General features: G+C 35.2%; 1 protein-coding gene across 7 annotated transcripts in view; it reads left to right on the forward strand.

Moving 5' to 3' along the window:
• CSMD3 (CUB and Sushi multiple domains 3) overlaps positions 1-22,794 on the forward strand; it is a 1,461,887-nt gene that overhangs the window by 1,145,627 nt on the left and 293,466 nt on the right. For all 7 annotated transcript variants that reach the window (XM_070802767.1, XM_070802766.1, XM_070802772.1 and 4 more), the window contains 2 exons: positions 4,655-4,849; positions 16,939-17,055. In XM_070802767.1, coding sequence (XP_070658868.1) covers positions 4,655-4,849; positions 16,939-17,055 — 312 coding nt within the window. The remainder of the gene's footprint in view (positions 1-4,654; positions 4,850-16,938; positions 17,056-22,794) is intronic.

Below are 22,794 nucleotides of genomic sequence, written 5' to 3' on the forward strand. Positions count from 1 at the left end.
GCAAATACATAGGAATTCTGCAAACAAAGCATTTGAATGGTGAACAAATGCTATAGTCAAACATCGAAAATACACAGCCTGCTAATAATAGAGATTCTGAAAGGAATACTAATTTTATTTACAAAAAGCAAATGCTATATGGCAAAAACCACCACAATATTGTAAAGTAATTAGCCTCCAATTAAAATTTTTTAAAAATCAAATGGTAGATATGCTCTAGCGTTGTAGACAATAGTTGCTGTGGCTGCTGCTAAGTCGCTTCAGTCGTGTCCGACTCTGTGCGACCCCATAGACACCAGCCCACCAGGCTCCCCTGTCCCTGGGATTCTCCAGGCAAGAACACTGGAGTGGATTGCCATTTCCTTCTTCAATGCATGAAAGTGAAAAGTGAAAGTGAAGTCGCTCAGTCATGTCCGACTCCCAGCGACCCCATGGACTGCAGCCCACCAGGCTCCTCCGTCCATGGGATTTTCCAGGCAAGAGTACTGGAGTGGGGTGCCATTGCCTTCTCCGTAGACAATAGTAAACTGAAATAAATAGATATTTGAAGGTAAGGGGAGATGTTTTATTAACTTGAAATCAATGTCCCCAAAAAGTTTAAATCAACCTAGTCTCCAGTAGTCTTCCCTGAAGAATCCCCATGGACAGAGGAGCCTAGAAGGCTGCAGTTCTTGGGGTGGCAAAGAGTCGGACACGACTGAATGACTATGCACAGATAAATTAATGTAATTTCAATAAGATACAATATTAAATGTATACTTGATAAACATTTTAGCTTAATGCTATCTTTTGCATTGTTTTGTATTAAGGTTATTTTTAATTATGTTAATAAATATATTTTAAATATTTAATAGGTGTAACTCATAGGAGGGATGATTATATTCTTTAAACAAAATATTTACATGAAGAAGAGAGTATAGATACAGTTTTGTGCTTCTGAAGGGGACCTCCTGGCAGCTGCTGTTTTATCTGATAGGTACCAAAAATCTACAGTGAAAGATTTATGAATGGTTGTTTATATATGGGATAAGTTAGCCACCTGCTTCAAGAACCTTCAAATATAGTCAATTACTTTCTGAATTAATATATCAATTTAAGGTAAGACATATCCTTTCATAGAGCAACCTATTACATTTCAGCTTTACTTTCAGGTATTTTGCAGCAATTATTTAATTTCCAATTGTTTAATCAACAGTATTTTCCAAAATAAAGGAGATACATCTGTGGTTTATATTTAATTTCCATAGTGTGAACTATGGGTCTTCCAAAAGAAAGAGATCCTTTTGGGAATTACTGTGATCTGAGGGGACTACAATGCATACACAGTTTGAAGGGAATTTAGCTCTTAGTTTCTGAGTTCATGCTAGCAGGTATATGCCCAATGGCACTGTTCTGGAAATAAAAAGCAGCTGAATATTATATACTCTGATGACATCTCAAAAATAAAAATAATATATAACTTATTATCTACAAAACAACACTATTCTTAATAATGGTCCTTTCATGAGTATATACCCGTATGTGGGAATAAACTTTGAAGTTTGTTAAAGACTAACCTTTAACAACAAAAATATTATGGTTCTTATTAGCCCAGGAAAAAAATGTATTTATAAACAAGTCATTAAGTATTAATTGAACAAACATTATTTAGTTATTGTCGTGCCTGATGCAAAGCATGATAAAAACTTTATAATGATATAGATATTGTGCTTATTATAATTTCATCTATATGTCTTCCTTAATAAAATGAAAACAAAAGCATAATAAAGCTTTAATTTTTCCTGTTGACTCTTCTTAAGGACACATACTTCAACTTTGTAATGTCAAAATTTTTCATTAAAATAAGCATTTACAATGCTTTAATTTCACCTGGAAATAATTCTGAAACAAATTTTTTGTAAGAGTGAAAAAATAGTCCATTGTTAAGATACAGGCTCTATTGCTTACAATCACGTCTGTCTTCCAGAAGACTGCTTCTAACATGCTTTACTTAGAGAATATAAGGCAAGGGACTCTTACCTGGGATCTATTCAGTAGGCAAGTTGCTATTATTCATAAAAGTGAATTATTCATACAAATAAATTATTTTATTAAATTAATTATTCATTAAAATACTATTAATTTGCTTCACATTTTTGTTTCCAAAATTGAAATCATTTTTCCATCTGTTTCCTGGACCTATATGTAAGGATTCTCCACATGTTCTCAAAATTTCCAGATGCAATTGCTATGGCAAACACGGAAATAAACAAGTGCAGTATTATTCATAGAAAGCTATTCACTAAGAATTTAAAGCAATATGTAAACATAATAAAGAGATAAGTGAATCCTCTCAAAATGAGCCTAGCAATATAAAATTGTTGCAGAGGCAGTATTTTTATCAACCATTTTTCCCTTTACTCAAAAAGTAGGTTTGCATTATAGATTCACTAATACGTCACTGAAAATTTGGGGAAAACTTTAAAGAAGGAAAAAGCTAACTTTTCAAAAGATGGATGTTAGGCAGTTAGACATGTCAAAGAGATTAATCCTTCTAAATAGTAATTTCAATCCTTTCTTTTCCCTCAAGGGATTTAGTTCAATTTCATGAAGAACATAAATGGTAGATTGCTGTTACACCTAAAAATTACATTGCATTTTCTGCTTATTTAAGGACAAGATTAATGTTTTTCTCTGAAAAATTAAACAAACTCACCTCTGTACTACTAAAGCCTCTTTCTTAGTGACCAAAGAATCTACTGGTTCTTTTCCTTCTGTTATATGGGATACAAATTTCTTACACTGTGTGTGTGTACATACATGTACATACCTTTGAAAGATCAAATTATTTAGTTTTGGTTGATGCTCAGAAATCAGGTTTATCTGACTTACAAGCTCCAGTATAACTTCTCCCCTTCATGTCTCTCATCCCCCTTTCACCTACTCTGCCCATTACCCCTCAGTGCTCAGTTTAGATGTCAGTTCTTCAGGAAGGTTCTGAATGCTGCTCCTTATACAACACACATCGCAACCACAAGTGTTTACTTAATGTAATTATTTTCTTGATAGACTGTAAAAGCCATGAAGGTTAGAATATTTTTTTATCACCATGGCTGTATTTCCAGTGTTACTTGGATAATGGGCTCTTAAGTAGTTTCTGGAAAGAAGGAAGGAAGGAAAGGAAGTGAGAATTTTTCATTTGGTATTCTATTAAAATCACTTAAATGTGTCTTTCCACCATTTCCTCTTTAGTTGAATTCAGAGAAATCTTGTGAAGTATGTTTCCTAAAGCATAAATTTCTCGTAATTTCCTGTAAGTGTTGAAGCACTTTGAACTCTGCAGACTTTAGCAAATGGAATAAAAATAATTTTTCTGTTAAAATTAATCAGATTTTGATTAATTTATTATGATAATATAATTACTATAATAGCCAAACACCAAGATATTCTTGACTTAAATTACAAAGATTCTATGACTCATATCCAAAGATATACCCATCTCCTGAATTCCCACTAACATAAGATAAATTCTAATGTAGCAAATCACATTTGTTATCTTGAATTTGTGACAGCCCTTCAAGGGCACCCCACTCCAGTACTCTTGCCTGGAAAATCCCATGGACGGAGGAGCCTGGTAGGCTGCAGTCCATGGGTCGCTGAGGGTCGGACACGACTGAGCGACTTCACTTTCACTTTTCACTTTCATGCATTGGAGAAGGAAATGGCAACCCACTCCAGTGTTCTTGCCTGGAGAATCCCAGGGACGGGGGAGCCTGGTGGGCTGCTGTCTATGTGGTCGCACAGACTCAGACACGACTGAAATGATTTAGCAGTTACATTGTACATCTCTATTTATCTGCAATGATAATAAAATGTAAATATTCACGTGTTACCCAGATCTGGTATAACAAAAGTATTCTACCACTTATTTGCCAAAATGGATGAACTAATATATTTCTCCCATATTTTCAAAATATTCTGTCAGTCTCTTTAAACAGTTCTTTGTTGTGAATGGAATTTACTTTTTAATTTGCGTTTTACTATTACCTTTGAAAGTTCTTGGCTTTGATATAGACTGTGTCCAATAAGATCATGGTTTGGATATTATAAAGATTTTGCTATTATTTTTAATGGGCAGACCTCTGACAGATATGTGCGGAATGAGTAGAGGAGGTAAGTTAAGAGAAATGGCTTCAGGGTGGAGACATAGGATCTTTTACTTTCTTCATGGTGATTAACTGAAATTAGCATAGGCAGTAGTACTATATCTAAGTTCAGTCACATGAAATGGAGTGTACTTTATTTGGGGGAAGATCGTTTAAATAATGAAATATTAAATAAACAAGTTCTTCTTTTCCAAATAATTCATTTAAAATACTTATGCATGGTTGATAACACATAATTATAATAAACTCTGAAACCCTGTTTGACTATATATATTAGATACTAATTTTAACGGGAAGACCAATGAAGAATTTTATCTTTTTTTAACCAATATAAATCAACAAAACATCAGATATGGTTGAGGGCTACTTTGTACTTTTAGCTCTTAAGCAGAGGCAGAAAGTGTGTTGGTGCTTTCTGTCTATTTAGAGGCAGAGATGAAGATATACTGATAGCTTCCTAGAATGTGCTTTTTTAAAATAATTCATTTTATATCAACATTACTTTACAGCAAAACTCCGAGAGTCCTGCTTTGATCCAGGCAATATAATGAATGGCACCAGACTGGGAATGGATTATAAATTAGGGTCAACAGTAACCTATTACTGTGATGCTGGTTACATTCTTCAAGGATATTCAACACTCACCTGTATCATGGGAGATGATGGAAGACCTGGATGGAATAGAGTCTTACCAAGTTGTCATGGTAAGAAACTACCTTTTGGCTGAGTTTTTATAATTAGAAAGAATCAATTAAAGCTACTTCTGTTTTTTTAACAAATCAACCATTTAACACATGATCTACAAGTGTGGTGTAGGCAATGCAGATTTTATTGAGGACTTTTTAACTGGTTTCTGTAAATAAATGATTTTGGAAAAGTGCTTATATTCCCACGTGTCTCTAAAGCAATGTGCATGTTATAGTGGGCCAGCTCTCTGAGAGCAGGGATATTTTGTTCATTTTTTTTATCTTAAGAATTTAAAGGAGTTCCTAAAACTTCAGGTTCTCAGGAAATATTGACTGAGTAATGAGGAAGAAACACACTGAAACTGTTATTTCAACAAAAGTAGATAAATGCAATACCTAGAATATTATCAATAATCAGTGATAGATCTGAACCAAGCATATGGAGATACATACATTTCTCCTAAGAACTAAGTTGTTTAAAAGGAGTGACCAAGTCAGAGCTACTGAGGCAGCTCCAAAAGCACAAGGAAGACCCAAGTGTGCAAAAAGATGGGGAAATAACTAAAATTAGTTTCAGTAACATAATATCAGATGAAAGTTGTCAGATCTGCTACAGCTATAGTTAGTACAAGACCAGTGCATCAAATTCAGAATGCTGAAGGATCTGACAATGATCATGGCCAAGAAAATATCATATATCTTAGAAAAAGTCTTAGGGAAAAATATATTCAAAAAGAGACTAAATATTTTTAAGATTAAGACAGTTAACAGAGGCACCTGAAACAGAAACATCATCCTCATTTGGGGATAGGGAATTTGCTAAGCAGTTAACCACAGTAAATAAGCAGCTCTTTCTAATGATTTTGAAGAGATGATCTACTGGACAAACGAAGGGAAACTGTAGAAGTCCCCAATTAACAATGAAATAAGTTTTAATGATCATGGTTCAGAAATTCATGAATACATATTTCTGGATAAATAGCTGGAGGAATTTATAAAATAAAGTGTATTTACTGCTGTGATTTCAGTGGAACAAGAAAAACCAGCAATTCTGATCTGTTGATTAAAAGTTTGGATTTTTGGTGTCTAATGCACATGGTTGTTTTTGTTAGAAATTTAATGTATTCACCTGTGAGAATTATATATATATATTGGAGAAGGCAGTGGCACCCCACTCCAGTACTCTTGCCTGGAAAATCCCATGGGCCAAGGAGCCTGGTAGGCTGCAGTCCATGGGTCGCTGAGGGTCGGACACGACTGAGTGACTTCACTTTCACTTTTCACTTTCATGCATTGGAGAAGGAAATGGCAACCCACTCCAGTGTTCTTGCCTGGAGAATCCCAGGGACAGAGGAGCCTGGTGGGCTGCCGTCTCTGGGGTCACACACAGTCGGACATGACTGAAGTGACGCAGCAGCATATATATATATGATTTCTAACTACCACAAGTCATTTAACCTCTCTAAGCTTGTTCTTTTCATACTGTTCATGGGGTTCTCAAGGCAAGAATACTGAAGTGCTTTGCCATTCCCTTCTCTAGTGGACCACATTCTGTCAGTTCTCTCCATCATGACCCGCCATTCTTGGGTTGTCCCACGGGCATGGCTTAGTTTCATTGAGTTAGATAAGGCTGTGGTCCTAGTGTGATTAGATTGACTAGTTTTCTGTGAGTATGGTTTCACTGTGTTTGCCCTCTGATGCCCTCTTGCAACACCTACCGTCTTACTTGGGTTTCTCTTACCTCGGGCGTGGGGTATCTCTTCTACTTTGCCAACAAAGGTCTGTCTAGTCAAGGCTATGGTTTTCCCTGTGGTCATGTATGGATGTGAGAGTTGGACTGTGAAGAAGGCTGAGCACCAAAGAATTGATGCTTTTGAACTGTGGTGTTGGAGAAGACTCTTGAGAGTCTCTTGGACTGCAATGAGATCAAACCAGTCAATCCTAAAGGAAATCGGTCCTGAATAATCATTGGTAGACTGATGCTGAAGCTGAAACTCCAATATTCTGGCCACCTGATGCGAAGAACTGACTCCTTGGAAAAGACCCTGATGCTGGGAAAGATTGAAGGCAGGAGGAGAAGGGGACGAAAGAGGATGAGATGGTTGGGTGGCATCACCGACTTGATTGACATGAGTTTGAGCAAGCTCTGGAAGTTGGTGAAGGACAGGGAATCCTGCTGTGCTGCAGTCCATGTGGTCACAAAGATTCAGAAATAACTGACCTGACTGAACTGACTTGAGGTAATGATTTCATCTATTACAAGATCAGATCAGATCAGATCAGTCAGTCAGTCGTGTCCGACTCTTTGTGACCCCATGAATCACAGCACACCAGGCCTGTCGTCCCCTTCTCCTCTTGCCCCCAATCCCTCCCAGCATCAGAATCTTTTCCAATGAGTCAATTCTTCACATGAGGTGGCCAAAGTACTGGAGTTTCAGCTTTAGCATCATTCCTTCCAAAGAAATCCCAGGGCTGATCTTCAGAATGGACTGGTTGGATCTCCTTGCAGTCCAAGGGACTCTCAAGAGTCTTCTCCAACACCACAGTTCAAAAGCATCAATTCTTCGGTGCTCAGCCTTCTTCACAGTCCAACTCTCACATCCATACATGACCACAGGGAAAACCATAGCCTTGACTAGACGGACCTTTGTTGGCAAAGTAATGTCTCTGCTTTTGAATATGCTATCTAGGGTGGTCATAACTTTCCTTCCAAGGAGTAAGCATCTTTTAATTTCATGGCTGCAATCACCATCTGCAGTGATTTTGGAGCCCCCCAAAAATAAAGTCTGACACTGTTTCCACGGTTTCCCCATCTATTTCCCATGAAGTGATGGGACTGGATGCCATGATCTTCGTTTTCTGAATGTTGAGCTCTAAGCCAACTTTTTCACTCTCCACTTTCACCTTCATCAAGAGGCTTTTTAGTTCCTCTTCACTTTCTACCATAAGGGTGGTGTCATCTGCATATCTGAGGGTATTGATATTTCTTCTGGCAATCTTGATTCCAGCTTGTGTTTCTTCCAGTCCAGCATTTCTCATGATGTACTCTGCATATAAGTTAAATAAACAGGGTGACAATATACAGCCTTGACGAACTCCTTTTCCTATTTGGAACCAGGCTGTTGTTCCATGTCCAGTTCTAACTGTTGCTTCCTGACCTGCATAAAGATTTCTCAAGAGGCAGATCAAGTGGTCTGGTATTCCTATCTCTTTCAGAATTTTCCACAGTTTATTGTGATCCACACAGTCAAAGGCTTTGGCATAGTCAATAAAGCAGAAATAGATGCTTTTCTGGAACTCTCTTGATTTTTCCATGATCCAGTGGATGTTGGCAATTTGATCTCTGGTTCCTCTGCCTTTTCTAAAACAAGCTTGAACATCAGGAAGTTCACGGTTCACATATTGCTGAAGCCTGGCTTGGAGAATTTTGAGCATTACTTTACTAGCGTGTGAGGTGAGTGCAATTGTGTGGTAGTTTGAGCATTCTTTGGTGTTGCCTTTCTTTGGGATTGGAATGAAAACAGACCTTTTCCAGTCCTGTGGCCACTGCTGAGTTTTCCAAATTTGCTGGCATATTGAGTGCAGCACTTTGACAGCATCATCTTTCAGGATTTGGAATAGCTCAACTGGAATTATCACCTCCACTAGCTTTGTTCGTAGTGATGCTTTCTAAGGCCCACTTGACTTCACATTCCAGGATGTCTGGCTCTAGGTCAGTGAACACACCATCATGATTATCTGGGTCATGAAGATCTTTTTTGTGCAGTTCTGTTTATTCTTGCCATCTCTTCTCAATATCTTCTGCTTCTGTTAGGTCCATACCATTTCTGTCCTTTATCGAGCTCATCTTTGCATGATATGTTCCTTTGGTATCTCTGATTTTCTTGAAGAGATCTCTAGTCTTTCCCATTCTGTTGTTTTCCTCTATTTCTTTGCATTGATTGGTGAAGAAGGCTTTCTTATCTCTTTTTTCTATTCTTTGGAACTCTGCTTTCAGATGTTTATATCTTTCCTTTTCTGCTTTGCTTTTTGCTTCTCTTCTTTTCACAGCTATTTGTAAGGCCTCCCCAGACAGCCATTTTGCTTTTTTGCATTACAAGATAAAGGAAATAAAAAGGGAAGTAATTATTTTGGATTTAATCCTGCCAAAGAGGAAAATAAAATGATGACATGAAATTTTATGGAAAATGAAGAGAAAGAGTGATTTATTATCTTAGAATTTATATCCATACAAAAAGGAAATCCTTTTATAGGCAAAAAAGCATACTAAACTTAGAAAAGCACTTTTCAAAATTTAGTCAGTAATCGTTTATAAACCATGGAAAATTTGCAACATCACACATGGATAAACCAAAAATTTGATGGAGAAAACTCAAAAGGTCACAGAAAACTATAGATTAAAAAGCTAAATGTTAATCACTGGAATAAATGATTAAATAGGTGTATTTCAGTGACTTAGATGGGAAAGACTGGAGTACCAAAATATATACCATTCACAAAGAATATGCTCACCTAAGATAATCCTATTTATTTTCAACATTTCCAATGTTTCATGGGTCAATTATATCCTAATTAAGTGTATTTCATATATTTGATTGAACAGTCATATGTACAGACAATTTAGAGGTAAGAACAGATCTGACTTCATGTTCTCTTACTCTATGTATAACCTGAGGCAAGCTGAGCCTTGATTTTTAACTCTCAAAAACCAGATAACAGTTGTTAATTCAATAGGTTATTGTGAAGATTCAGTTGTTAATCACAACACATAGTAAATCAGACCTAGTAAACTTCCCAACAAATACTGGCGTATTAATACTTGTAAGTTTTAACGGTGTTCCAAAAACATGCATAGCGTTGGAAATCATGCATTGCACTTTGCATTGTATGTTATGTTTTAGATGAACTAACCTTTTTTGTCATTTTAACATTAACTAAATGTAACTGATATTTTATATGAATAAACAGTCACTCATTCCTGAAAAGAGCACAGGAGTTGAGTATTTTAAAATTACTTAAGAGAGAATAATTTTTACCATCATTTAAGTTGGATAACAGCATCCATTGATCATAGAAAAAGCAAGAGAATTAACAACAACAAAAAAAAAAAGACTACATATTTTTCACTGACTTGCTGAAGCCTTTCACTGTGTGGATCACAACAAACTGGAAATTCTTGAAGAGATGGGAATACCATACCTCACATCCCCCACCGCACCTGTCTCCTGAGAAATCTGTATGCAGGATAAGAAGCAACAGTTAGCACCAGACATGGAAAAACAGACTGGCTAAAAATTGGGAAAGGAGTGTATCAAGGATGCATATTGTCACCTTGCTTATTTAACATAGATGCAGAGTACATGATGTGAAATGCTGGGCTGGATGATTCACAAGCTGGAATCAAGATTGCCAGGAGAAATAACAAGCTCACATATGCAGATGTTACTATTCTAATGACAGAAAGCAAAGAAAAACTAAAGAGCCTCTTGATGAAAGTGAAAGAGGAAAGTGAAAAAGCTGGCTTAAAACTCAACATTCAAAAAACTAAGATCATGTTATTCTATCTCATCACTTCATAGTAATGGGGGAAAAGTGGAAACAGTGAAGATTTTATTTTCTTGGGCTCCAGAATTACTGAGGATGGTGACTGCAAGCATGCAATTAAAAGACACTTGCTCCTTGGAAGAAAAGCTATGACAAACCTAGACAGCATATTAAAAAAACAGACATCACTTTGCACTCAAAGATCCATACAGTCAAAACTATGGTTTTTCTAGTAGTCATGTATGGATGTCAGAATTGGACCACAAAGAAGGCTGAGCTTCAGAGAATTGATATTTTTGATTTGTTGTTCTGGAGAAGACTCTTGAGAGTCCCTTGGACAGCAAGATCAAACCAGTCAATCCTAAAGGAAATCAACCATGAATATTCACTGGAAGGACTGATCCTGAAGCTGAAGCTCCAGTACTTTGGCTACCTCATTCAAGAGCCAACTCACTGTAAAAGACCCTGATGCTAGGAAGGATTCAGGGCAGGGAGAGAAGTGGATGGCCAAGGACGAGATGGCAGATAGTATTTCTGATTCAGTGGACATGAGTTTGAGCAAACTCCAGGAGATAATGAAGGACAAAGAAGCCTGGTGTGGTGCTTCTCTGTTGCAAAGAGTTGGACACAACTGAGCAACTGAACAAGAACAAAGTTGGATGTCACTAGACTTTTAGCCATAATACTAAGATATAAAAATCAATTTAAGGTTATTCAATACATGCTTTAAGCTCTTAGACAAAAAAAACTTGATACATCTCTGTTAAAAATATGATAATACTGGATAATTTTTTATATACTAGAGAGGAAAGGAAAATCCAAATTTTAAAGCTAGGTACTTTTAACTGTAAACAATGATTTAAAAACAAAGGGAAAGCCTGAGTCAACTGTGAGACCTTGTTTATTTTGCACATATAAGCATGTGATAATATTGTGTAATTTGCAAAGTTGTTGGGGGAATTATCTTAAATAACTTATTTAAAACATTTAGTCATATGGCTATTACTAAATATTATTTAGTCATAAACTAAGAAGAACTTAATAAATTTTAGTTTCTTTATCAGCTGTTCATGTATCTATTTGTTTTCCCTCATGGTGATCATATACAGTAACTGGCTGACATTCAGATTTAATAAATTAATACCTCAAAAGTCAAAATTAGTGTGTAATGCATGTGCAATAGAGCTAGAAGTTTTTGTTATTCATAAGTATAAATTACTCTTAAGATAAATTTTGTATTTTCTAAGCAAAGTAAAATGTGCATATGATAACTAAGGAAATAATACCAAGATGCTTGCAATTTAACATAATGGAAATCAATGTTCATCTGCTTTACCCTTTTCTAATCTCCTATTCCTCAACTGAGCTTTCTAATAATTTCTGTTTCTAATTGCTCTGGTGGCTCTCTCTATATAACATGAAGCTCTATTGCTTGTTATCCAGCATTAGATAATATCTATTGATTTTCTGATACAAAAGATAAATAGTTATGTCACATCTACAGCCTATCTCTTCAGTGTTTCAGAGTTATGTTATTTTTGATTATTCCAGTAGTTGCCCTTGTCACATGTAAATTTGTTTATGCCTTTATTTGTAATTTCATCAGTGTTTGAGAATTAGCTTGCCAGTTTTTTGTGCTTTACATGTTCAGTCTTACTCTATAGTAGAAATCCTAACTAAAGTATCTGATAATGGAGGCAGGAGATTTTGACTGACTGGTAGACTTTGTTGCAGAGTACATGAGTAGGGGGTTGGCTATTAGACTATGATTCTTAAGTGCCAAAATAAGGAAAGATAGATCAATTGATTGATTAATGTTGATTTAGTGTCACCCTGGAGCAACATAAGTTCATAAAGTCTTGAGCTTCATATTACTCCTTTGCATGTAAGAGACATTAATTTATGTAAGAAAGGTCTTGATAAATATTTTCTTCACCTGATCTGAACCCTAAGAACTTACAAAGTTTGTCTATTTAGGAAAAGATTTTTATCATGGTTCAGGATTAAGCATACATTTTAAATCTGAAGAAAATATTTTTTAGAGCTTATATTGGACACCAGGAGATTATATTTGTCAGAATTTAGATCCAAAATGATAGCATCCTGTGGTAAGTCCTCAGGAATGAGAAATCCTGCAGTTTATCTCATGACAGCGTCACATATATTAAATTATGGCAGAACAGGGTATCTGTACCTGCAGTTCACTTAGTGATCCAAAAAAAAACTTGCACTGGGAAAATAATTTTTTCCCTTCTTATTTTTCATTCTTTACTGAAACTCTGAGATGTTTTATCTATAGACATACTGGATTAAAATTAAAAATTAAATTATATCATTCTTATCCATGATCTGATTCAATATTAAATAAAAGTATTAAAACACAAATGGTGACAGAATATATTGTCTCTTAGTATTCATTACTTGATTTATTTCACCTAATTGTATGTCATTTGTTTATGTAAATATATCTCTACCCTGATCTAGAGCACCAGTCATCTCTTGCCGCCCACTTCTCTCCTGACTAGTTTCTCTCATTTTATTGTTTCTGCATACCATCTCCATTGAACACAGTAATCTTTAAACCATATGTTAGATTATGTCACATAAGTACTCAAAATCCATCCAGTACTTCCTAAATCTGAATAAATGCCAAATATCCTATACTATGAAGCTCTACTTAATCTGCCCATATACACCCTGACCTCTGTAAATATATTCCCTTTTTACTTTACTGTTTGAACCACACTGGCCTCCTGGAGGGTTCTTCAAAACACTCATCACTCTTCTACCTCAGGGCTTTTGCACTTGTTGTCCTTGCTCTTTAAATCTTTTTCTCCAGCTCTCTTGCTGACTAGCTATCTCACTTCTTGTAGGTTATGATCACTTGTCTTTTTAATAGAAAAACCATTTCTATTCACTTCCCCCTGCTCTCCAAAGTTCCCAGGATGAAATCAATATATCTAAAATTGAAACAGTATCCTGGATAAAGATATCTCTGATGTATACTTCATTAAATTTGGAATACTGGCTACAGCACAGTACTATAATTTTGTTAGTTGATTTATTGATTGAGGTATAGTTGACATATAACATTAAACTAGTTTCAGGTATACAAAATAATGATTTGATATTTATATGTATTGCCAAATGATCACTGTAGTAAGTCCAGTTAATATCTGTCACCATACATAGTTACAGTTTTTCTTTTTCAATGAAGACTTTTAAGATATATTCTCTAAGCAAAGTTTAAGTATGCAATCAGATTAGATCAGATCAGATCAGTCGCTCAGTCGTGTCCGACTCTTTGCGACCCCATGAATCGCAGCACGCCAGGCCTCCCTGTCCATATAGTCACCTTGCTTGACGTTGCCATGACTTTTTACTCTGTAACTAAACCAACACAATATTCTTGATCTTGTCTAATGCTGTAGCCTACAGTGAGGATCCAAATGATACATAATTATAATAATAATACCCTAAGAATAAACATATTTGAACTATTAAAGAATCACTAGCTTGCCACTTATTCTAAAGACAGAGTATCATTCATTCCTTTTTCTCAGGTGCTTAGGTGTATCAATTATACCTAGTTCTGTAGTATTAATAACTATTAGGTATAAAGATATGAATTCAATATTGTCCTTGTCCCTGAAGAGTTTGCAATCTGATGAGATACAGGCAGATAAGGTGCATTGCTCAATATATTAATAAAACAGTCTTGTGAGCATTGTGTAGAAGTTACCCCATGGACTGTAACCCACCAGACTCCTCTGTCCATGGGATTTCCCAGGCAAGAATACTGGAGTGGGTTGCCATTTCCTTCTCCAGGGGATCTTCCCGACCCAGGGATTGAACCCACATTGCCTGTGTCTTCTATATTGGCAGGTGGAGTCCTGGATTTGAACCCTGGGTTGGGAAGATCCCCTGAAGGAGGGCATGACAACCCACTCCAGTATTCTTGTTGTGAGAATCCCCACAGACAGAGGAGCCTGGTGGGCTATAGCCCATGGGGTTGCAAAGAATCAGACATGACTGAGTGAATCAGCACAGCACAAGCCTCTTAAGTCAGTGTTCCAGATTTTCCCATTTTAATGACTCTATTTCCCCTTTTAAAAAAAATCAATAACAAAAATTCATTCAGCCTGCATCTTCCACCAGCTATTTCAAAGTTCTGCTTCTGTTCATTGTTAAGATTCTGATTATTTTTGTATCTCCTTATAAACTGCTATTCTTCATCCAACTACAGTCTAGCTACCCGTCTCTACTCTAGTTTAAGGGTTAGCAACTTTCTCTGCACAGAGCCAGGTAATATTTTGGGCTTTGCTGGCCACATATATCTCTGTAGCATATTCTGATTTAATTTTTCTTTTGTTCCTTAACTCTTTAAAAATGTGAAACTTCTTTTGGTACAGACTGCTGCATTTGATTTCCTGGTTATAATTTGCAAAAAGCTACTCTTGTTAAAAGTACTGTACCTATAATACCAAAAACTTCCTTTCTAATGTTTGAAGGGCATCTTCCCTACATAAATTCGAGGCAAATTAAGTGATAAGCAGAAGGAAGTCAAGTCATCAGCTTTAATTTTTTTCTTTTTATTTTTTATATTATGAAAGTATGGTAATACATTTACAGAAGACTTTGAAAATACAGAAAAAGTTACATGTTTTACTGTATATTATGATTATTCTTTAAGTAGAATCTTTTGATTTTCAGTTGGAGTTTCAATTTCAAATGTTAGTAGAATGAATAAAACAGAAAGTTGAAGGATATAGTAGATGTGAAAAGCACTCTGAACCCAGTATTAATATTGGTAGAAGCTGAGGAACAGTTAACAGTGGGCTTCTTAAGCAGCTACAGGTGTCTCCCAACAACCACAGCCACCTCCTCAATAGATTAATCCTTAAACAGGTTGAAGAGGAGACCAACAATACAGTTTCTGTCCTGGGCTCACCAATCAAGAAGCTCCTGCATCTCCAGGGCGTAAGGGGTAGTGCCAGCAGGCTGGCATGCCTGGGCAGCATTCCTCCTGGAGGAAACCAGAGTCTGGAGAAGCAGTTTCCTGCTGCATAATTCTCCAGACCTCCAAACCCCCTCAGACTCTTTTTTCATTTATTACCACTTTGCAACACAACATTTTCTTTTTCCCTTTAGTCAAAAACTTTATTTTTTGAACATTTGCAACTATTATTCTATATATAAATGTTAATTTCTTACAAAACTCTGTATTCCATATTGCTAGGTCACTTCACTCCATTTTATGCCATGTTTCCTTCAAGAACTATTTTCCCAAATCACAATCTGCCTGATTATGTGTTGTTGTTCAGTTGCTAAGTAGTGTCTGATTCTGCGATGTCATAGACTGTAGTCCTCCAGTCTCAGCTGTCCTTGAGATTTCCCAGGCAAGAATACTGGAGTGAGTTGCCATTTTCATCTCCATACATTTTTTGAACATTTTCTTTTATTTTAACTTTCTTCCTTCTTGGTTCCCAATAGACTAAATTCTTTGTCTCACCCTCTAGCTTCCCAGGTGGCTCAGTGGTAAAGAATCCGCTGCCAATGCAGGAGAAGCAAGAAACTCAGGTCTATCCCTGGACTGGGAAAATCCCCTGGAGTAGGAAATGGCAACCCACTCCAGTATTCTTGCCTGGAAAATCCAACGGACAAAGGCTCCTAACAACTATAGTCCGTGGGGTCACAAAAAGTCGGATGCAACTGGTTACACGCGGCCACCCCCTAATCCTACCTTGGCATTCTCCAGGCTTCCTCTTTGGCCATCTTTCTCATTCTACATAATTCCTGGAAGATCCCATTCATGTAAATAATATCAACTATCACATTTTGCTTTGATAACTATAACCCCTTTAGTAGCCCATATCTTTCTGTGTTCCAGAACTATAAATCCAAAACATCCTCTTATCTTGTGAACAACAGGACCACTATCTACAAATTTTCCAGAAATCAGTTTCACCCTCATCTTTTTTAAGGAACACAGCACATTTGGGGCTGAGGTAGCAAAAATGCACCATCTCTATGCACCCATCAGCAACTCCTAATTTAAATGTAAATCATAAGCAGATAAGAGATTGATGAGAGAATATTTTACTTAGATGAGTGGATGAATGTGTTTATATAGCCATCCCTGTCCTGGGTATAGAAATAACTAATTTGATGGGAGCATAATCACAGTTGATTTTGAGTAGATTCAAAGCTTGGTGGTGAGTAAAACAATTTCCCACTTGCATGTGTAATTTCTCATCATTTTAAAAGAGATGATTATCTTTACTCTTTTATCATAAATGAAAGCAGGCCACCATTATTACCTCTAGAGATAGATAGCACCACTATAATTTTATTATATTACTTTGCTTCTGAGAAGAGTAAATCTGAATACTTAAAAAATTTTCTAGGTGCACAATTTTTTATTTTTAAAATATTTGACAACGAGGACCCTTGTTAAAACATATAAATAAATGGTATACCTTAAAATCAGTTAGCCATATTTTTATATCAAGAAAATATTCATAATATAATTTTTTTCTAAAAATAATATTTTTTAATTTCAGCACCGTGTGGAAGTCGTTCAACAGGTTCAGAAGGCACTGTTCTATCACCAAACTATCCAAAAAATTACAGTGTGGGACATAATTGTGTTTATTCTATAGCAGTTCCCAAGGAGTTTGGTAAGTAAGATTCATCTCATCATGTAGTATATCATTCTAAATATGCTTTATTTTCACTGTATGCTATTCAAAATGTTAGTTGCTTTTTAATGAAAATATTTACTGGTCATAAAGTACTCAAAAATTATTTTTAGATAGTAGCTTTGTAATAATAAAATTTTGAGTTTATTTTTTGCATTCTGAATTTATAGTCAAGTACACAGGTGAACAACAATATAAAAATGAAAACAGGATTGTTTTTAATTTTTAAAAATAAGTACATCCAGTAACCCTGCAAGTGCCTTCATATTGGAATTTCATAAAATGGGAAATTACCAGAGCATAAAGCAAAGTCTGCTCTGCCAAATATGCATATATTCAAATATGGAGCTGTTACAATAATAACAAAATATGTATAAAACAATTATATTAGTTTTATATTTTATAAACACATTTGCAGATAAAAAATATTTTTACTTTAAGCACCTAGTTTCTACGACAGCAGTGAATATAAAAAGACAGCAAAGGACATTTTGGCTCTTCTTGTCAACCTGACAATCTGTTCTACATTGGCATTGAGAAGACAATGTGTCCTTTGCTGACTTCACATCTCCCTGATCACAAGTCTTAGAAGTCACTTACCTGGCTTCTAAAGGTTTTGGATCTGAAATTCAGCTGGATCTAACCCAGGTTAAGCTCTGTTTATGGATGGATAGGCAAAGGAAATTTAGTGAACAGCAAAGTGTGGGAGAGAGGCTGAAAGATTTTTAGACTTCTACAATTTAGATTTACAGCACTGTGTTACATGGTGAAGAATTTGCTAGGAAATGAATGTCTGGGTCAGGATGACGGAGTATTTTAGCAGAAGGATATAGATTTTATCATATCAAGATTTTTGGATCACATCTTCACTTAATGTTTGTGCTGATAATAAAATAAGCTGATGCTTCCAGTCCAATTTCTTATAATGAGAATTTACCTATATATCCTCCTTTTCTCTATTCTGAAACAAGTCCAAGATCCACAACTTAGTAAAGAGAACATTATCATCAGACAGGAAGTATTAAATCTTTTATTTTAACCTTGAAATAGAATTGATGATGCCAACATTAGCACAGTCTTTTTCTGCAATCTCTTATTCCTTAGCATGTTGATTTATTTATTCAGAGTTGAGCTCTTTGATTATGAAGAAAAGGACAGTTTAGAAAGAAAAAAATCATCCATATAATTGTGTTTATTGTATTGCATTTTGTGCCCAGAAGAGTTTTCCCTTTCTAGAGGGCTTTGTAGTCCCCAGTCACCAAAAATATTACATGGTGACTGATAGAATCTTAGCAGTGCTAATCCAGAAGACTGCATGGCTATCTGAGTCTCTCTGGAAGCCATTAATTTGTTCTGTTAGATTCTATTCTTGAGAACAGAATGCAGCCAAAGGATTGAAAAAGAAGAAAATCACATTTTCTTTCCCGATACATACACATGTTGGTCACCGGGAGGTATTTGATAGTAGCTTATATATGTATGTATATTCAAAGAGAGAAGAAAAAAGTTCTGATTAAAATTAAATTAATGGATTCCTAGTGAATGGAATTTGTATTTTAGCAGAGTTAATGTAAGTAAAATTAAATTCTCTTAATATGAAAAATAATACAACCAATAATTGGTGATTTTTAACACTAATTTTTTCAAACAAGTCTTGGATTTTCTGTGGATAAAATCAGGTACACTTTGATTAACTAGTAAGGAAACTGATTTTATTTTTCTATAAATGTTGCATCATTCTTTATTTCAAACTTTATATGAAGTCAAATTTTAGTTTGTCACACATTAGCTATCTGTCGTTGGAAAAATAAACATAACTTCTTTGAAACTCAGTTTCTTTATGTGTAAAGCAGGGATCATTATGTATATGGAGCAGAGCTATTGTTAGTAGTAGTAATAAGACTATTTATATATAGTATGTCATAGTCGATAATTCATACTATTGGGTTAAGAATGCCAGTTTTGGAGACAGATTTCCAGATTGAGAACACAACTCAATTTTCTCTTTTCCATTGGACTAATTACATGAGTCTTACTTTTCGTATCTCTGAAATAGAAGTGATGTGTCTATTTCTTAGAGTTATTTTATGATTAAATAAAATATGTGTAAGTCATTATATAGTATATCATAAGTCACATACACACCTGGATGCACATACAAACACACTTTATGTTCACATTCATAGGTACTCCTAACCTCAAAAGTTGAAATAAAATGACATGGATTATTCAGTAGCCCTAGGGTCTTAAGAGTAACATGGCTAAAAATAAAACATTTATATTGTATAATTAAAGCATGAAAACACATATTTTGTGCTTTACATCTCCAGTGAATATCTAATCACCTATTGATCACTTGAAATTTTCTGAAAACAAAATAGAGGAATTAAAAACTGCAGTCATAGATATCTTTCTGTCCCTACCTTTCCCTCTTTAATGTGAGATAATCAAGCAACAGTTACTGGATCTCTGCAAATCAAATTTTTTGTTTGTTTGTTTCTTCCTCTCTTTCTCACTTTGCCATGATTTCTTTCTGTTGCTTTTGTGTTGTGTTTTATGACTTTTGATACCACGTCATAACATATCACTTTTCACATTTTTCCTGTCATTTATCCCAAATTATAACCATTTCTTCCTCCATATCTTTTATATGCAGACACTTAGAATTTAATTTTTAAATATTGTAGCAAAATATCTGTCAATACACTCGATTCATTTATTGAGATTTCATGTTTTTACAAGGGTTAAACTTCTAAAGTCATTATATAAGGAGAAAACCACATGTAATCAACATTACGCATGAAAATACCGTGTCAGCCGTAGAAGATCATCCACAGTATTTTGTGTAAGCCATATTATCTCAACAATTCTAACAGGACATTTTTTCCTCCAGTGTTAGAAAGATAGCAGTTGTTCAGATAATACCAGATGAGCTAGTTTGGTTTCTTATAGGTCATTTACTACAAAATTGCTTTCATTTATTTATTTTTGCCCAATGTAGATTTGAATTCATATGAATTAAATGTGCATATACTGTAACTCTACTGGTTGACTGAGTGAATACTATTTTGTCAGTGAATTTCTGTCTTTAAGTTTTTCTAGATAAGAGTCAATTCATAACACTTTTATCAGCATCATTGATTTCATTTCAACTTCATCTATTAGGGTCATCTGGTAATATTCATTCTGTAGGATTCTGGTTCTAAATACTTAGAAAATAACATTTATGGGTCAGTTGTTGATATTTAGCTGTCTTTCCTCTAATGAACTATTTCCCTTTTAATTTTTTTTTTTAATTTAAGAATGTTCTATTTTGGACTTCCATGGTGATACAGTAGTTAAGACTCCACACTTCCTCTGTGGGGGGCATGGGTTCAATCCCTAATCAGGGAACTAAGATCCTACATGACACACAAAGAGCAGAAAAAAAAAAAATACCATAGTTTATGTATTAATAAAATAAGTTTTATTTTTCCTTCATCTTAATGTTTAACAATAAGTTGTTTCCCTTTATGGTTTGTTTGCTATAGTCTTCATGCACTGTTTTTAAGTGCCAAAAACATAGCAGACAAATTTTATTTTATTTTGAATTTGGTATAGGATAGATATTTTGAATATAAGAGAACTGTTGACATTGTTGGGGGAAACATTTTTATTGATATTATATATTTATACCTGTAGTGTAGGGCCAAAGTCATTTTGCAAGGAGGAGGTGGCTAGTAAATTTGGGGAATAAATGTTGTGGATTTCTATTTCCATAAGCTTGGCTGAAATAAAACAGAAAGAGGTAAGAGCTATAACCAAAGTACCATACTAGTCAAAGGCTAGTGTTTGTGTTTGTCTGTTTTTTCTTTGGATAGAAAGTAATGGAGTTTTTAGCTTAAAGCCTAACAGAAATATAGTAGAGAGGGCAAAATTGAAGATTTTAGATGGACCAGTTAGTAAAGCACGATGCTTAAAGCAATCTAAGGAGATGGGATTTTAAAAACCTAGAGGGCCTCTTCAAACTATAATGCAGGAGAAATCATTCATGATTAGTATCATTGTACCTCAATTAATTTCACATGCAACACTGCCTTTTGAAATTATCATCGCTTCCTGATCTCCTTCCTCTCTTCCCCTTCTTCCATCACTCACTCTTTACATTCTGGAAAGTATCTGCAAAATAAATGTATTAGTATCCTAAGTCTGCCTTAACAAAGTATCACAAATTTAGTGGCTTAGAACAACAGAGGTTTATTCTTTCACAGTTCTGGAGACTAGACCCCTGAAATCAAGGTATCAGTAACATTACACTCCCTCTGCATCTCCTAGAGAAGAATCCTTCCTTGCTTCTTCCTATCTTTAATGGCCCCAAGCAATCCTTGAAGTTCTGTAGTTTGTAGCTACATCACCCAGGTGGCGCTAGTGGAGAAGGGAATGGCTACCCACTGGTAAAGAACCCCCTGCCAATGCAGGAGACACAAGAGACTCAGGTTCAACTCCTGGGTCAGGAAGATCACCTGGAGGAGGGCATGGCAACCCACCCTGGTAGCATTTTGTATCATTTGTTCTAGGGACACCAGTTGTAGGATTTAGCGTCCACCCTAATCCATAACCTCATCTGAATCTTAGTTATATCTGCAGAGGTCGTTTTTCCAAATACAATGATATTCTGAGTGCCTGGGTGGGGTTGAATATTAAGGGGACTCTATTCAACACACTACAGAGGATAGACTATATTACTATGGTTTTATGTAGAAAATCCTAGTATAAATTACTCTACAAAGCATGTATCAAATATTAACTATATAGAATGTAAACTAACATTCAGATTTCTTGGAGAATTCCAACATGTAAATCACCTTGAGGAAATCCAGGATAGTCTATGGTGACTTAACTTTGTGTTTAGCTTCCCAGATAGTCTCACCTCCTTAAAGACCCATACTGAACACATATTTGTTAAGATATAAAGCTTACTTTTTCCCAAGACTGGCTTTCAAAAGTGGCATCTTGGAAATGTGCATGAAAAGCTTTTCAGGTTTTCCTTCTTAGGTTTCCCAGATATCTGCCCTATCTCTTATCTTTTGTTGTTGTGTAGACTATTGGCTGCATAGATTTGAAATTCATGAATCCTTAAATCACACAAAGTTATTGTCAGTCTAGTATACTCTGTACAGGGGCATGGAGTTACCAAGACCTTTTGTGTATTTGCTGTGGGAAAAGATTTTTGTTTATCTTTAAATTAGCTATCATCACCTTAAACTTTTCTTCTACTCTACATATTTTGTTTCTTATTCACAACCATTGTCTTTATATTTCCTAGTGTGGTATTTTCCCTCTAGTCAATCTGCAAAAATCTTTCTCTATGATACTGCCTACAAAATAGGATTAAACTTATTTTTTAAACTAATTTGAACTTTATTAAAACTTATGATCTATTAGCAACTATCTCATTAATCCTTATTATATACATTAAATGTATTACTTCCCTTCCATCTTACAGACTTAGGAAATTGAATGATGATTGTTGAATACAATCTATTTTTGCAATACATCTTTCAATTTTCTGTGTAAACTCTTAGTCTATGAAAAGTAGTCTTTAAAAATTTAGGTCTCCTTAAAACTTAGAAGGAAAAACCAAAATGGATTGAAACTAAGATGCACACACACTATATATAAACATATATATGTGTATACATATATATATTGACAATTCAGTTATATCAGTACATATAT

This window comes from Bos indicus, chromosome 14 (genome assembly GCF_029378745.1).
Source record: "Bos indicus isolate NIAB-ARS_2022 breed Sahiwal x Tharparkar chromosome 14, NIAB-ARS_B.indTharparkar_mat_pri_1.0, whole genome shotgun sequence".
NCBI classification, from domain to species: Eukaryota; Metazoa; Chordata; class Mammalia; order Artiodactyla; family Bovidae; genus Bos; species Bos indicus.